The 17,199-nt window shown below is 44.0% G+C and overlaps 1 protein-coding gene across 2 annotated transcripts in view; it reads right to left on the reverse strand.

The window, feature by feature from the left end:
* The window catches only part of SLC5A8 (solute carrier family 5 member 8), a 28,670-nt gene extending 23,331 nt beyond the window's left edge, over positions 1 to 5,339 (reverse strand). For both annotated transcript variants that reach the window (XR_014848644.1, XM_085047275.1), the window contains exons 1-2: positions 4,630 to 5,339; positions 2,475 to 2,540 (exon numbers count right to left, since the gene is read on the reverse strand). Coding sequence is in view for 1 of the 2 variants with exons in the window: in XM_085047275.1 (XP_084903401.1) it covers positions 2,475 to 2,540; positions 4,630 to 4,962 (399 nt within the window). In the remaining variant the exon portion in view is untranslated. The remainder of the gene's footprint in view (positions 1 to 2,474; positions 2,541 to 4,629) is intronic.
* Positions 5,340 to 17,199: the final 11,860 nt, after the last annotated feature.

Consider the following 17,199-nt stretch of genomic DNA (forward strand, 5'->3'; position numbering starts at 1 on the left):
GAATGGTTTGTGTGGGAATGGTTCTTTAAAGCTCATCTAGTCCAATCCCCTGCCATGGACAGGCACACCTTCCACTAAATCAAATTGCTGAGAGCCCCATCCAGCCTGACTTTGAACACTTCCAGAGATGGGACACTGCCCTTCTTCTCCTAGCTACCTGGTCCACTACCCCACTATCCTTGTTACAAATAAATTCTTCTTTACAGCCACTCTAGATCTACCCTCTTTCAGCTGAAAAAAAACCTATTATCCCCTGTCGTGTCACTACAGACCTTGGTAAAAAAGTCTCTCCACCTTTGTCATAAGCCCCCTCTGAAAGGTTGCAATAAAGTCTCCCCACAGCCTTCTCTTCTCCAGGTTGAATGATTAATACCAACTTTCTCAGCCCTTCTTCACAGGAGAGCTGTTCCAGCCCACAGACTATTTTTGTGGCCATCCTCTGGACCCTCTCCAAGAGGTCTGTGTCTTTCTTGTGCTGGTGACCCCACAGCTAGATGCAGTACTTCATATGGGGTCTTGCAAGAGTGGAGTAGAGGGAGAGGATTACCTTCCTTGACCTGCCAGCCATGCTCCTATTGGCTAAGGATAGAACTGGCTTTCTGGGCTGTGACCAGACTTTTCTGGCTCATGCCAAATTTTTCATCCACCAGTATCTCCAAGTCCTTCTCTGCAAGGCTAATCTCAACCAGTTCATCCCTCAGTCTGCACTGATCTTTGTGATTGCCCCAATCCATGAGCAGGACCTTGCACTTGGGTTAGTTGAACTTTATGGAGCCACTCCTCAAGCCTGTCAAGGTCCCTGTGGATGGTATCCCTTCCCTTTAGCTAATCAGCTGCACCAGTAAGCATGGTGTCATCCACAAACCTGCTGAGGGTGAACTCATTCTCACTATCTATGTCAGTAATGAAGATATTAAACAGTATTGGTTCCAGTACATGCAGCACTCATTACTGGCTCCATTAGAATACTCAGCTGTTGACTGCAATGCTTTGGATGCAATCACCATGCCAATTCTCTTTCCTTCTAATAGTCCATCAGTCAAACTTGTATCTCTTCAAGCCTGCTAATAAGGGATTCAGAACTTGTGGCTTTCTCATACACAGCAACTAAGTTCAAGGAAGCTTTGAACCATCAGAAATTAAAATTTGTCACAACTGTGATCACACTTTTGTGTAAATTTAAATAGGACCAATACAATCTTTCCACTTCTTCAGTACGCTTTTTTTGGTTGTATTATTACGTGTCCTTTTCTTTACCTTCTTTTAAGTATATGCAAATATTCACAGAAGGGTTACAATTGCACCATTAAAATCTTGGGAGGTTTTCTTTCCTCACTATTATTTTATTTATTCAGGTTAAGTTGTTAGTGCTAGGCAGAGAAAGACACATATAGATCTTCAGTTAATTTCCTTGAGCACATATTTAAGTTGCCTAGAATTATTTTTCTGATCTTTGCAAGGAAAGATTACACTTAGCTTTTCCACCTTACGCAATTGTGATGTCTTCATAGTTGCTGGTGAAACAGTGTCAGGTTTCACACATGCTAGCATTCTACTTTTGCCATGAGCTTGTGTATCTATAAAAGCCAGCTAAGCAGCACTGCTCAAATAACTCATGAGCACTGCATTGACAACCATCTTATTGGTGCAAGTGTGATTGCCCTGTAACTTCTGGTGTGCCTTAAAAAATACAAAAATGGACAAAACCCAAACATGTAATTAAAAAAAGCTTTCTGATTGCATAGTCGTTCTTACTTTGAATTACCTCAAAAGTCCACTTCAAAATTTTAAAAGGAACAGATTTTTTTCTGGTGCATTTGACACACGCTCACTGACATTTAGAAGATGTGGTCTTGTACCGCCTCCTTGAAAGGACCAGATACAGCAAGCTGTACCAAAAATAATTTCAGGGACTGCTTTAGTTTAACATTCCCCAGGGCAGTAATTTTCTACTTCTCAGTTTGCAGACACCTAGGGTTTTTCCAGTGGTGGCGGTGCAAACCCTTGTGCAGTAAATGACAGCTCCTGACAGCCTGTTTTGTCACCTTTCACTGACCCTTGAGAATTTGTCAGATTCCAAGGATCTGCACACCAGAGGATGAAAACTGCCGCTGTAGGTAATTGGGGCATGTTTACATTTTGAGCTCATTGTGGGTTTCTCCAGCAGGCAAGCGAATGACTGCTCTTCACACTGCTATCCTGTAGAGAAGGGTCGCTTGTCTCTTGGCATGATGCTGATGTCAAGTGACTGCTCTGGGTGTTCAGCAGTGCCCACAGAGACCCAAGAGGCAGACAGCCCAGCATTCACTCCCCACCTCATTGCTTTGGAGCAGAGAGAGCTTTGTTTCTCCTGCTCTCAGCCACCCAGGCACTGTAGTAACCTCATCAATTGCTCAGATAAAACAGCCAGTTACACTTAACCAAATAATTCTGGTGGCCCCGAGGACCACAGAACAACTTTGAAGTTTACTTGCCGTTTGTATTATGAAAAGGGCCGTTCCACAGAGGCGAAGGTATTTATTGAATCGAAGTTCTAAATACTGCAAAAAAGAAGAAAAAACAAGGGCTTATATTGAAATTTAGCACTATATATAGAACTAGAAGGAAATTATGAGCAATACAGAAAGAGCAGAATGTTGCTTTTACATTTTCATGAGTGGCCAAAGCTCCTAGAGTTCCCTTGTTTGATATCTCTTTCAACTTGGTTTAATATTTCTCTACAGACCTCACCACTGGGTGATAACACACATGCAAGTGAAGTAGACATAAGTTAGACACTGTACTAGGGAGTCTACAGAAAAGACTAGGACATACTATCCCAGAATCATTAAATATTCTGAGTTGAAACGGACAAAGAATACACAAGATACACAAGAATCATCAAGTCCAACTCTTGACTCTGCATAGGGAAACCTAGAAGCTGACAATGATGTACCAACAAAAGAATGGAACCCACTTGAGTTGTGAAATCAGAGAGAAAAAGAAAACATTGGGACTATTCCTGTCTTGGTCAATTTAGAAACTCTGGTATTATGTGTGTCCATCTGAACTGCTGCAAGAGAGGGCAGAAGATATTCAGTGATCAGCAGGCTCTTCCCATGTTAACCTCATCTTCTGCACTGCCCAAGGCAGCCTGCCATATTCTACTGGTTAGTCAAAATTTAGCCTTTCGTGAAATAGAAACCCTCACTTTTCTATCTAGCCTGAGACAGCACAACCTCTAAACAGTTTGTTATGCTGTAGGGCAGCTTTTTTCCCACCATCTGTCCTAAAAACCCTCTTGGTGTGTGGTTTTACAAAAGAGATCTTGTTTGCCTGATTAATCCATTCAGTCTACACAGACAAACATTGAAGCACTTCAAAGTGCCTCACTCATGAAATGAGCTTTTAAAATATGATCTGCGAGCATGTCCACACAAGGAAGCAGTCTTGAACCCCTGGACAGACACAGAGGTTGTTAAAAATCTGAACTCTGTCCACAAACAGAGGATGTATCTTTTATAGGTGCATTACTCTGATTCAACACCAAGATAATCAGTGAGTTTCCAGTCATGATCATAAGCCTTTATTTAAAAGAGCCCTATTTAAGTATCATCATGACAGTCCAAAGATTAGTAGTTTACAATACACTGGAAGACACCACAGATTTCTGTTGGTGAATTCTTATCTAAATCTACCAGCAGAAATCTTGTTTTCAGCCTTCAGTGCTGCAACACCTCTGTTCAGTGTAATAAAATGCTGAAGACCAAACTAGTCAGCTAAGGACTTTCCCCCACTCCTTTCCGAAAGTTCTCTGCAAAAAGAACACTTTGCTTCCAAATCTGCAGCTAGGAACTATCTCCATGCAGGAAAATAAACAGGTTGTGCAGACATTCTGAATCAGAAGAAAGCACTGACCATATGCTTCCCCACCCCAAAACTGTCAGACTCGACCTGTGATTGTCCCACTACCCCAGATATCTCTGTGTGGATGGCTATAGCTTTGAGTTGCATGCTGGGCTGACCACCAGCTCAGCCTTATTTTGGTGGAAGTAAGAAAACTTTCACAGACACAGAGCACTTGCTACCTCCTTGTATAACCACAATGGAGAAGACATTCAGTAGTGAAAATAGTCTCAGGTGACAAGGAGTCTCTTCAAAATCTCCAGGAACAGCACAAATGCATACTCTGCCAAAGGGGGACTTTTGTGCTTGCACCTAAGCTTAGAAACCAATCTGGAGGGAGCAGGATGTGGTAAGAGAGCTCTGGTTCCTACACTAGATGCTTTTGTGCTCTGGTTTTGGTATATTAATTACAGATGATTAATGACATGTCACCATCCAAGCTGCACTAGGATTAATCCACCTACTGAACTGAGTATCTGGCGTGAGGAAACAAATCTGGTATGACGCATAGGTCCTGAGCTAAGGCAGCAGGGTTGAGCATCACCTTTCTGCACAGACAGTATGGGGTAGCCTTGAGGACAGAGAGGGTTGCAGCCTGTTCTCAGGAGTGTGGTGATATAGCACAACCCAGATTGCAGGGAATTTGGGGGAAGAGAAGGTGGAAGGCAGAGATGCAGAAAGTAGGCATGAGAAGCCCCCCAGCTCCCTAAAACTTGGGGAGGGATTCCTTCCACTCCACCTTACCTCGTAGGTGCTGGTAATGCCCAGCTTGTAGAAGACAGGCAGGAAGATCTCAGCACTGCACAGCACCACTAGGCCGTAGGTGATGGCAAAGATGCAGAAGATGGCACCATAGCGATAGATCTCGGCAGGGGTGCCCAGCACGGTGACGGCTGACATGAAGCTGGCGGTGAGGGACAGTGCCACCGGGAGGGCACTCATGCTGCGGCCTGCCATGAGGAAGTCCTTCGATGTCTTCTGCCCCCCTCCCACGAAGGCGTAGTAGATGCCAATGACGGCTGAGATGAGCAGCATGGCCCCAAAGACCACATAGTCCCAGACGGTGAAGCGCGCCATTCTACTGGATGAACTCAGCCTTGAAACCAAGGATCTTCCCCAAAATCAGAAGGGCTGTTGCCGCCCCCGCAGGGCTGGGACGAGGTGGCCTGAGCAGGACGAAGCAGATGGGGACGGGACGGGCCCTCCGCCGGGGCTGGGGCAGGTGCGGGGCAGTGACACCAGCGAGACAGAAGCAAAGCGGTGCGGTGCGGTGTCCGCCGCCGGGACAGGTGCGGTGCGGTGCGGTGTCCGCGGGTGGGACAAGTGCGGAGTGCTGCGGGGCAGTGCCCGCCGCCCGGACAGGTGCGCTGCGGAGCGGTGCGGTGCAGTGCAGTGGCCGCCGCCCGGACAGGTGCGGTGCGGTGCGGTGCGGTGCGGTGCGGTGCGGTGTCCTCCGCCCGGACAGGTGCGCTGCGGAGCGGTGCGGTGCGGTGCAGTGCCCGCCGCCCGGACAGGTGCGCTGCGGAGTGCTGCGGTGCGGTGCAGTGCCCGCCGCCCGGACAGGTGCGCTGCGGTGCGGTGCGGTGCAGTGCAGTGCCCGCCGCGCGGACAGGTGCGGTGCGGTGCGCCCCGCGCAGATCCCCGCCGTGCGTCCCCGAGCGGCGGGAGAGGGCTGCGCCGGGAGCCGCGGTGCGAGTGCCGGAGCGGGACGGCAGGCGGGCCTTATACGGTGCCGGTCCCGCTCCTCCCTCCCCGCGGCGCTGAGCGCCCCCGCGGAGCGAGAAGGGGCGGCGATCCCGGGCCCAGGCAGCCCGCCCCGCGCCTCCGGGCTGCGGGATGGCGCCACGGCACAGCCCCGCCTGTGCCTGAACGCGCTTACACCACAAACTCGGGTCGCGGTCCAGGATTCTTGGACGGAAGAGATTTCACCCGAGAGTTCTCCAGGATGGGGAATCTACCCTTGCTCATTAGCATATTCCATCACCATCCCAAAGGAAGGAGGTGACTCAGATTTACCAAGGGGAGTTAGCGAACACTGCAGGGGTGTAACAGGGGAGTATCACTAGCTGCACTGTGCTCACAGAAGTTTTACTAACAGTCGTCAGCTAAACACAGGTTCAAGAGTCAAAGTGCACAGGAACATCACAAATGGAGCTTCACACACCTTACCCACAGAGAAATATATCAGAAACACCTGTGGGATTTGAAAGCCATGGATGTCAAGTGATGGAGATGTGCTTGTTTCTATAGCTAGCAGTACACACAGGAATAACACAGCAAATACCATTTGGCCACTTTGCCATATATTAGCAACTCCAGGTGTGGGATGAAGATGAAAGGATGCCAAAGCTAACTAAGATGAGCTTGGCAACAGCACAGCTGCAGACATCACAACTTGCAGCACAGCTCAGAAGTCTTGTACTGTGGCTTTCTGTCTTGAAGTGTACATTGGCAAAGTGCTACGCTGGAAGTGATTACCTAGTAAAAGTCAGAACCAGCTTGAGGATTAAAAATTACCCAGTTTTCCTTTATGGAAGATAAGTTAAGTTTCCTTCCTGCCCAGCCTCTTCTGGCTCTTATCCACAGCTGGATAAGCTGGAAGTAGTGTTTACTGCAAGTGCTCTGGGTTCAGCTCAAGGTGCTCTCATCTGCCTGTATCTGACTATTTTGAAACATGGTTTTCAGCAGGTGGAAGTCTGGTCTTGCAGGATTATTAAACTGAGCTGTTTAATAATTCATGAGCTGTTTAATAATCACAGAAATCATGTCTGTGTTGGTCTGGAGCCTAGATGCCTATCTGGGAGTATGAATGTCCCTGAAGAGACAGAAGCTGGCCATGGTGTGCAAGTGGCATGTCCTAATCTCACCACAGCAGGTTAGGGCATCAGTCTCTCTGGCCTAATTACTCTCTAATTACTTCCACAATGAGTAAGAGCTTCCAGATGTCCTGTTGAGGAAGAGTGAGAAAGAAACTTATGCTCTACACCTACCAATTAGGCTATTGATTTATTGACCAGCGGAAGTGTTTGCCCTAAATCAGCTTCTGACTACATGAAAGATGAGAAATCTTCCAAGCAAAGCTTCAGTCAAAACCAGCACCTCCTCACTCAGTGCAATGAACTGGTGTTGACTGAAAAAAGTAATTGTCAAAAAGCATGACCCCTTTTTCTCAGGCAGAACATAAACGGGCTCTGGTCCAGACCCACAGCTTGTGCTGCTCAGAACTTCATGCCCATTGTCCCTTGTTTGCATTCCTTCAGGAATTATGTTGCTCAAACTATTCAAACAATAACAGGCATTTAAAGTATTAATTACACAGGATTAATACAATTTTGATTCTGTTTCTACATCATTTTTGACATAATGTAAACACAGCAACTGTATTGAAAAACAAATCATGTTTCTTAACTGAAACACAAGCAGCTATGAGGAAATGCACATCACTCTGGTTTCAGGTGGCATCCTTGGCTCTTTTACCAATAGCGTTAAGCAAATTGCCTTTCAAATATGATTGTGACCAATACAGCATGAAAGGCTGCATCCTCCTATGTGGATGTTTCCATTTTTGGAACCAGCAGCAAATCTGTATGATGCCCATGTTCTAAATCACAGCAAGTGGAACTGGAAAACAGGACTAAATGTTTTTCTGGATTTTTCACACATGGAATCAAATTAGCTCTGTGAGTTTATGCTGTGTCACAGAGACAGAACTGCAGGTATTTGCTTTTTCTCATTGCTACAATAGGTATTTAAATGTCTTCCAAACTCAGAGAGTATATTTCACTTCCTTCTTGTAGCATCCTGCTGGGCCTTATGTGGTCTCTCATCTCACTGCCACTGTGACTCTGTTTTTGTAAGATCTACTAACACCAGTGGGATTCAATGCTTAATAGCAAGAAGGGTGAGATTCACATCTCTCCAGCACCCTCAAATTTAAAAGGCCATGGATCTGACTGAATAAACCTCAGACTGCCCTACTGGGTACATATGGTTCCTTCCTTGTGATTGTATTGGGCTCATTTCCACTACAGGACATTTCTGTGAGGTGTTACTGGAAGTCTGTTTTTCTTGGAAGCACATTCTGTTCCGCTGTTTTTCATGTGGATGGGCCACTGCACTGGGAGACCAGTGGGATGGATTTCCTTCTGTAGACAGGACAAATATATTGAACCCTGTACTTGGAGAAATGCTGCCCACCTGTCTGAACTAAGTTGTGACAGTGGACTTGGAGGGATTCTCCTGCTTGTAGACAAATGTGAGCATGGGCAAAAACAGCAGTAAGTGAAGTAGCAGAACCCAGAGGCTAGGTGACCATTGTTCAGTGGTGATGCAAGACCCTTTGCAATTTGCTCTGGCAGCCCATGAGCTCTCCAGCTTCCAGTAATTCCTTGCTTGAGTGTGCACTTTCAGACTGGGTGGGGATCAGCTGTACCTGCACCAGCTGAGCTGAGTTTGCAGATGAAGAACAGTTCATACTCAATTTTACTTCTGTGTAGTGCCAGGACTGGCCACTGTTCTCTGCTGCTTACACAGGGATCAGTTTGGAAGCCTTGCCAAAAAATGGCTGGCTGTTGGTAAAAATAAACAAACAAAATTTCAAAACAAAACCTGCAAAAACAGCTGATTTGTTAGGAAATATGGGGTGTGGGATCATGCTCTGTATGAACATATACACATGTATGCATATGGAAGGTGTTTGCACTTCATCCAATGGCCACAGAACACCATCACCAAATCTAGTGAGGTTGAGGCCTCAGAAAGATTAAGGAGCTACCCGTTGCATTAAAGTAGATTGGGGAAAAAGCAGGATCCCATAAATGTTCCTGTTGAAAGGAAGACTGCTGCAGGAGCTGAGCCTCTGTTAGGTAAGGGTGAAACCATTTGAGAGAAAGACCTTAAAAACACACAGCTGCAAGCAAAGCTTCTCATCTTAAGTTCACAAGCCAACCAACACCAAGACACAGAGCTATGCAGATCCAGGTTCCATTTACTCCTCTGTTCATGGAGCTACCTGTTACATTTTCTTTACATTACAGTTATTGTTATGAATAACATATCAAAATTAATCATAGACTCCTAATTAGACAGCCCGATTTTTCTCGCAATGCAATACTTCAACTAAAAATGCACCTTTTACATTTGGAAGATTTTGATTGCAGCAACTGCTTCCTATACAACATCACTTGTCACCTTGAGAAGCCTGTTGCATTTTGGCATAAAGGAAGGTCATTGCTGATGGTGTTTCATATTTCTGATCAGTTAGTGTTTGGATACACCCTAATCTCTTCTACTTGCTGTGCTTGTCCACACACTGCTGTTTTGAATTGCTGGGAATAGTACAGCTAGTTACCTGACTACCAACATCACTGACTTTGCTTCTCCTCGTTTAATGCTCCTGTTGTGGTTTAATCCCAGCCAGCAGCTAGCTACCACACAGCTGTTTGATCACCTGGCACCTGTATTTTGAGCACAGGGATTTTCTTTTCTAGAGAGGTCCCATAATTTTTACCTCTTAATTTCCCATATTATCACTAGGGTACATTTCCAAGCATCCTTTTAGAAACGTTTTCCTAGCAGTAATTTTACAGAAGTGTCTCTTGCACAGACTGTGTTCTGTTTGTGGGCAATAACAAGGATGCAATGACATTTGCAAGTGTCCTATGTCTTAAAACACCACCATAAACATAAAAGGTTAAATATTTCAAGAAGCATGATTCCCTAGTTCTATGTCTGTAGTATTTGCAATCTTCATCATATCCAAATCATATATTTGAAGACGTGTAGATTTGTGAAAGGTCTTTGCTTCAGAACCTAATGATGGGAAGTCTTTCAGGGTAACAATTTGTTTGCTTGAAGTGTTTGTCCTCTCATGCTTAGCATGTCTAGGACACAAGGACAGAAAGAGTGACTTGCAAAGAAAGAGATCAAGAAGTAGAAAAGAGCCAAAGAGTCATGAAAGTCATGGTTTATGTTGATATTTTGAATGACACCTTCTTAGTTGTTTGTTTTTTCTGTTTTTGCATTCCACTGAAATTCAAATTAATGCAGTTTTCAAGAAAAGGAATTTAAATGTGAGTACTTAATGGTCTTGAGGAGGAAACTTCAGATTGTGTAATGCACTAATACCAACACACCTCTTAATATCAATAGTCAGTGTTCCAGGATTGAAGGAAGTACTTAAGTTAGCCTTGACTACTGAGCATTTAAATCTGAATTGTTAGGAGTCTATAATGCATTTGCTGGAGAATTCTCCTCTTTCATTTAAAAGAACAGATTTCAAAATTTATTTATGGACCTTCCATGCAGTGAGATGTAGCATACATAATTATTTGCTCAAGAGAACAATTAATATGGGAATAAAATTGTGGTATAGATTTTACTTCTTTAACTCAAATGGATAAATAAGTTACATGTTTGAACTTTATTCCCATGGCTTTGGGATCTTTTGTTTATTTAAGGTGTTCAATTCTGCATCAACAGAATTACAATTCAACTAGTTTGCTTACTTGCAGTTAATGTATGAGAAAGGGCTGTCAAATGTTCACCAGAATGATCAACAAAAAATTGATTTTTTTCTGAGTAAATTTTTCTGAATTCCCTTATTTTGTTTCTGGTTTTCCCCTATTTTTTTCACTACCTGATATCCAAGCTGTCTCAGTTCACATGTTCTAGCAGGTGTTATTTTGATATATGTTTGTTTTAGGTGTGCAGTGGAGGTACTTTGGTTATGCAGCTTGGCTCCCCACCGAAGGAGAGAGACAGCCTCTTCAGAAGGAAACTGTTGCTTTGATACGCTCCCTGGAGGAGCCTGTCTCTGCTTTTTCTACAGAGGAAGCCTCTGGAAATGAGCCTGCCAGCTTTGGCACTTCAAAATACTCTGAACAATGTTGCCTGCCACTGCACCAGTGACCTAACTAGCTTTTTGATTATTTTGATTTGTTTTTCCATTCATACTCCGGAGTGTCTATCACCAGTTCTGACAGCTCCCTTGTTATCTGCCTCCCATCCTTCTTTGTAATTGGTACTGCTAAATCCCCTGTGCTCCTCAATCCTTTCATCCCTACCCCCATCTCCTCATATTAAGAAACTTTCTCCTCCCTCTCACACTTCTGCAAGAATCCCCTTTTATCTTTTTGGACCCACAGTCCCAAGAGGCATTTCCCCCCAAAATTGCTGTTCCGTATTCACTTCATTACTCCAGTTTTTTAGTGTCTCTAGGAACTGACTGCCTTGCCTGCCTTTTAAACCCCTTTTTGATCCTCTTCAGTTTCTCTTCTACGCTTTGTGAAGGCTGCCCATGCTGAGATCACACAAACTCATACATTGTTTGGAAATGTTTGAAAGCAGTTAGGCATATTTACACCAGCTCTATGTGTTTAATTGGTTTGTTTGTCAGACATCCTCAAAGCGACATCCATCACCAAAAGTGGATAAGAAAGGAGGTTTTTCCCTCAGGTCCAACCATCTGCATCTGTTGACTTTGGCTTGGTTTGTTTCTTTTGTTTTCCTCTATGAGACTTGTTGCACCTATTTCTAATGCTATCTGGACATTTCAAATAACAAATCCCTGGTTTTTCTGGAGAGTGGAAACGCTGTCATGTGGATGTTCATAAGCAAACTTCATGGTGCGGGGACTTTATTAATCCAGGCACACTAAGACTCCTAAAATTAATTTCTGTTGCTTTAGTGTATTGCTATCCAGTGTTAGCACGTGTTCAAATAGATTACTGGTTGGGGTGTGATGAAAATGTGAATTTGGGGCTAAGACAGCGGGCAAGAAATTATAATTTTAACATGCATTTTTAAATATGCAAAAAAATTGTCTCAATCCAGCATCATAAAGCCTCCACAGCTTCTGCACAGTCAGGTTAATACCATGTGACAGTGTTAGCAATTTGCAAACTTGGTGAATGCTGTGATGTACAAGGAAGCAGAGTAGTAAATGGCAGTTGAGGAGAAGCATTTTGGCTGCAGCTGGATATGGGAATCCATCTCTTGGTACAGCAGATGCTCTGTATCTGTACAGTATCATTAGCTGATTACCATTTTGAAGGGGCTCACTTCATCTCACTTCAAAAGAGGCACTGGTGGGCACCCTGCAAGTGATCATAATTATCTTCTTCTACTGGCTAGGAACACCATGTGAAATATAGCCCTCCGTGCAGCCAGTAGCTATAGTCAGAAAGGTGAACTGCACCCCTGTGGTAAGTGCTTGCCCAGTTCAAGCAACCAGGACTTCATCTGCTTCAGTGTCTTTTTGGTTTTCTCTCTTACTTGGAGGTTGAGGCTCATTTCCATTTCCTTTATTCCTGAAGTGTCAATCTCCACCTAGATATCTTTTATACAGGAATCAATTATTTTGGTACATTTATCAGTTATTTCAATGGCTCCTATTTAATCTGATCATAAATTAGACCCACAAATTGGTATTAAAAGGTACAGCAGAGTCCAAAAACTTTATTTAAATTTTGTGGTAAGAAGGGACAGTCCTATTTTTTCCTTAGCATTATCAACATCTCTACAGTTAGAGCATCAATAGAATTTTTTGGTGGTTCTTTTGTTTGGTTGGTCACTTTGGTTTGATTTTTTGGTGTTTGGTTGGGTGTTTTTCTGTTTTATATAGACCAATATTAGTCTATATAATTTAGCAGCTGGTACCAGAAGTTTGTAACACAGAGGAAGTGCCAAGAAGAGCTGCTTTGTCTCTTGATGTTGTATAAATTTTTCCACTTTTCTAAGCCACCCACAAATATTTCACCCTACAGTACACATCAAAATTAGACTGCTTCCTAACAGTCTCAGCTTAACATCAGTTTAAATGTTTTTTCCTTACAGTGCACTGCAGAGCTGAGATTATTATATCTTTCCTTCAGAGTTTCAGCTTTTGTACACTATGTCTCTTGGATCTGTAAGATCAGGAATGGATAACTGAAGTACTATCTCTATTGGAACCTGAGAGCAAAGTTAGAGCTGCACAAATACTATGACAGTTCAAGCTTCAAGTAAGGGGGGAAATAAATGGCAGCAAATTAATTAACCAAGATATCAAATCTAGGTACCTACTTTTTTTTTTTTTTTTTTTTTTTAATGAATGAGATGGATGCAGAGATATGAAGAACAGTATCAGTTGCTTTGTACATTACCTTCTATTCTGTGCCAGGAACATACCATTCCTTTCAGTGAGCCTGGCCTTGTTTTCCCCTGAGTGTCATGCTGTAAACAGACTATTAGTAGTTCCAGACACATGACAGACAGCCTGAAATCCAGATGCCCCTCATGTTAATGGTGAGCGTGAAATGCAGGAGAACATTCACATCTCTTTTGGGGGACAAGACTCCATCCTGCCTCTTAAAAAAATTTCCGTTCCATGTTCCATGATTCCTCTGTGAATCCTCCTCCTGCTGCTTCTATTACTATTGCTTTCAACAAGGCTGTAGCCAGTTCTGCTGCTGCCACTGTGGCAGAGCAGTGGGTGAGGAACAACAGCAGTAGCCACCACTGCAAACCTCTCCTGTCCTGGGGCTATCTGTATACATGTGGTCTGTGCAGAAATCAGACCCTTTTTCTTTCTAACACAAATAAATTCTAAAAGTAATCTTCTCCACTTCCCAAAAAAAAAAAAAAACAAACCCAAACCAAAAAACAGAAAACCAAAGCCTGAAAAACACCCTAGGTATTGGTTCCTACTGGGCAGAAAACTTGAAATAGTACCAGTTTGCATGAACCAAAATGGTGCCTGGGATTGTATTGATAACGTATTGGTGTGGATGTACCCTGTGCTCTGGCACTATTCAGTTTACTTCACGAGATGGAGCTGGTGCAGCCCACCTAACCCAGCTCTGCAGCAGGACTCTGACTTGAAATAGATGAGTCACTGGCCTAGGTGTGTCAAGGGGTTGAACTGGGGTTTGAATTAGGTTGTCTGTGCCCCTTTCTGTGAGGAAAGTCCTTAAGTTCAAGATATTTCAGAAAATCTAGGATCTATATTCCAGCCCTTTGTCCAAACCCTCTCTGATCAGCAAACCTAAGGGTAGGTGAACTTCTCCTCATGACTCAGCTAGCATTGACCTGCAGTTGCATTATTTGCAGAATCTCTGTGCTTCAGGCATATTAGAAAAAATGTGGCCAAACAGTTCCACCAGATTGCAGAACAGGATTCCAGTATCTTGTCTGCTTTGATTTTGAAGTGCTCTCAACAACATCCTACATAATCTTGTGGGGTTTTCTCCCGCAAGGCAAGGCAAAATGCCAGCTAGAAGCTGAGGAGGAAACTGGCAGTGAAAATATGTCATTGTGTTACAAAGGGCTCTTCTTACTTTGCAGGCAAATTTAAAAAAATATAAATCACTTTGCTTCAGTTGAAAGAATACACCAAGCTGCATGATGCACTTGTATAACCTGCCTCAACCCATGCCAGCTTCCCCCTATGGGAGGATTTTGAAGAGCTTCTGTGATGCAGCAGGTTTACAGCCACCTCCACCCAGCCTGTGCACCCCAAGTTGTTCTGTGGGGTAACTCAGGATAGGCAAAGAGAAAGACTTCTGGGTTCATGCCCAGCTCAGGTAACTGTCACCACTTTAAGGCTCCAGTTATTTATTTAGTGTCTTTAATATTGACTGAGCAACCTAGCTTAGGGCATCCAAGCTTGGAAGTTGTTTGGCCTAATTCACAATTAGTTTCTGTTAATCTATTAGCCTGTTATATTTCATTTTGAACGGGAAAATTGTCTCCCAATATAACTACCTATGCAAACTCCTTTCCTTTTCCTCTATGAATATGGTAGGAAGATGAAATTTCGATCTTACACCTGTGCATCTACGCAATCTACAATATCCTGTGGTTAAAAATAGGCTGACCTGGATGCTCATTGTCTTGTGTCAGGTAACATGTCCTTTAAGTCAGACACTCCGTGTCCTATGGGCTACAGGAGTTTGTGCTGTGGTTGTGATTAAGACACATAAAAATATGACAGAAGTAGGGCAACTCAGTAACAGTTTGGATATTGTGTATTTTTGTAGTTATTGAGCCATATCATGTGGGGGCACCCACAGGGTCAGTTGTAGATGTGCACACATAATGGGGTCATCCAGACTTTCTGAGACTAGCAATTCTAAGGTACAAATAACTCTTTTAATACAGATGTTTCAAGTACAATAATGTGTCTAGATCTTCAGAGAATATAAAAAGAGCCTGAAGTAAATCCTCAAAGGCAGACACATGCATTGCAAAAATGTAGGTTATTTGAGATGAATTCTGCCCTGTGAGACCATCCTGGGTTAAATATTGAGGTATTTTACCCCAATTACTATTATTAGGCTAAACTACACATTACCAGAAGACAAGCTCTGGCTTTTGCTGAGTCCAGCAAGTAGATTTTGAACTGTGGAACTAAAAAGCACGGGAATGCAGGAGGAGACATAGGAATCTTGGACCTGTTTCAGAAGTGCTGATGGATAAAGTCGGGGACTGGTGGCTGTAGCCCACACTAGGTGTTTGAATAAGTCAGATCTGCATGGGTGACTAGTTTGATAGACATTTATGCATTGTTTAACAAAGGTTTCCTCTACATGCCTCTACAGGTATTACTACCAATAACCCACTGCTCTTCAGAAGGCTCTCTGCTTCAAGGCCTTCTGCTTTTAATTTTCAATGCCTTTAGCATAGATTTCTCAAGGAGAATTGCTGACAGGAACTATCAGGTAATCACAGCGTGTTGGAGCTGGGGCCTGCCCAGAGATGGGAGAACTACATCTCTTACTGGAAAAGTAAAACAATAAGGCCTAAGGCTTGAGGCATTGCAGTCAGAGGGGAGTGTATGTAGTAAGTATATTGTTAACATAGCTGCAGCTCATACAAGAGTAGGGAAGGGCCCTTCTGGGTCACTGAACCTCCTGTCATGGCCATACTGGTATTGATACCTGCACTACTACCCTGAGGCTCACTCAGCTGTATCTCCAAGGGCGGTATTCAGTGCTGGCTGAAATGCAGGACATGAGAACCTCTTGCACCCAGAAACTCTCATGATCATCAGCAGCTACAGGTCTACTCTGTCTCAATCTTCTGCAAACTTGACAGTTTACAAACACAAATAAGCATTTGCAGCTTTTTAAAAACTTCCTCAAATGTCTTTTATTTTTGCTGGTGATGACTTCTGCAACAGCCAGAGCACACCTGAGCTCCTCTCCCCAGTACTTTATATGAATGTTGGATTTTGCTCATTCCCTTGGATGATTTTGTATCCCAGGAAGTTCTACAGCTCTGTAAGATGCTATTCATAATAGAAAAAAAGATCTTGTAGACTGTTTTCCACAAGTACACAATAAGTAGGAGACATAGTAAGTGAATTTACTAACCGCTTCTGGAGAGTTATTTATTTGTGGTCTTAAAGAGTTGCACATTTGTACCTAAGCTCTTGTGCTCTAGACCTCTCCATGTGCTTGTAGCTACACTCTGTGGAGATATTTGGGCTTGAAATCTACTTAAGCCAACCTTTTCAAACTTAATGCCTAATTAGGCATTCTCTTCCCACTTAACGCAAACGCCAGAAGTCCTTTCTATTCCAACAGCAGGAGAGCAAGGTTTAAAGCTAACAGCTGCCTCAGTAGCTCTGACTCCACAAGGGCTGAAGCAAGCACGTTCTCCTGCCTGTCCAGATGGCTATCACATTAATGGCTTATTGCCTGCCTGTGGGCAGCCTTTCTGCATGCCCCTGGCAGTGTTTAACCTGTTGGGTCTGTTCAAAGTTGTGGGTCCCTACGTGCTCCTAATAGTGAACTTCAAGCCGTGCTCAAGTCCATCCTTGTATCTTTCCGTCTAAGGAAGCTGCAAGCCTGGTTTTTGAAAGTGGCCTTGAGCTGCCTGCAGCAGGGCCAAATTCTCACCTGTGCAAGCCACAGCGTCAAACAGTCGCGTGGTTCTGACCTTTTTGTAGTACACCTGCCCACACCAATGCTCCTTCCAACCTTTAGTTCATCTCCCATCGCACTCACACATCCTTCCCCTCGCAACTGCAGCCACAGGCCGTGGTACCGCAGCAAGGGACGGCCAGTCCCTAACCATTAGCTCTTGTGCGAGGGAGGATTTGGTTTGCATGTACTTTGTCTGCGATGAGCTTTTGTTTTTTTTTTAATTTTTGATGTCCGGACAGAAGTCTGTACTAAGACCAAGGAGCTGGGCAGTGACCGCTTCGGGACGAGCCAGCAGCGCTGTGCTGAGGGCTGGGCTCCCCCCCATGCTGCTTTTGCCATAGCACCAACTGGTCTCCCCGCGTACCGAGACGCTCCAGCCCTCCGTGAAACGACACACACCGCCACG

This window comes from Lichenostomus cassidix, chromosome 1Aa (assembly GCF_008360975.1).
Source record: "Lichenostomus cassidix isolate B80296 chromosome 1Aa, HeHo_3.0, whole genome shotgun sequence".
Lineage (NCBI taxonomy): Eukaryota > Metazoa > Chordata > Aves > Passeriformes > Meliphagidae > Lichenostomus > Lichenostomus cassidix.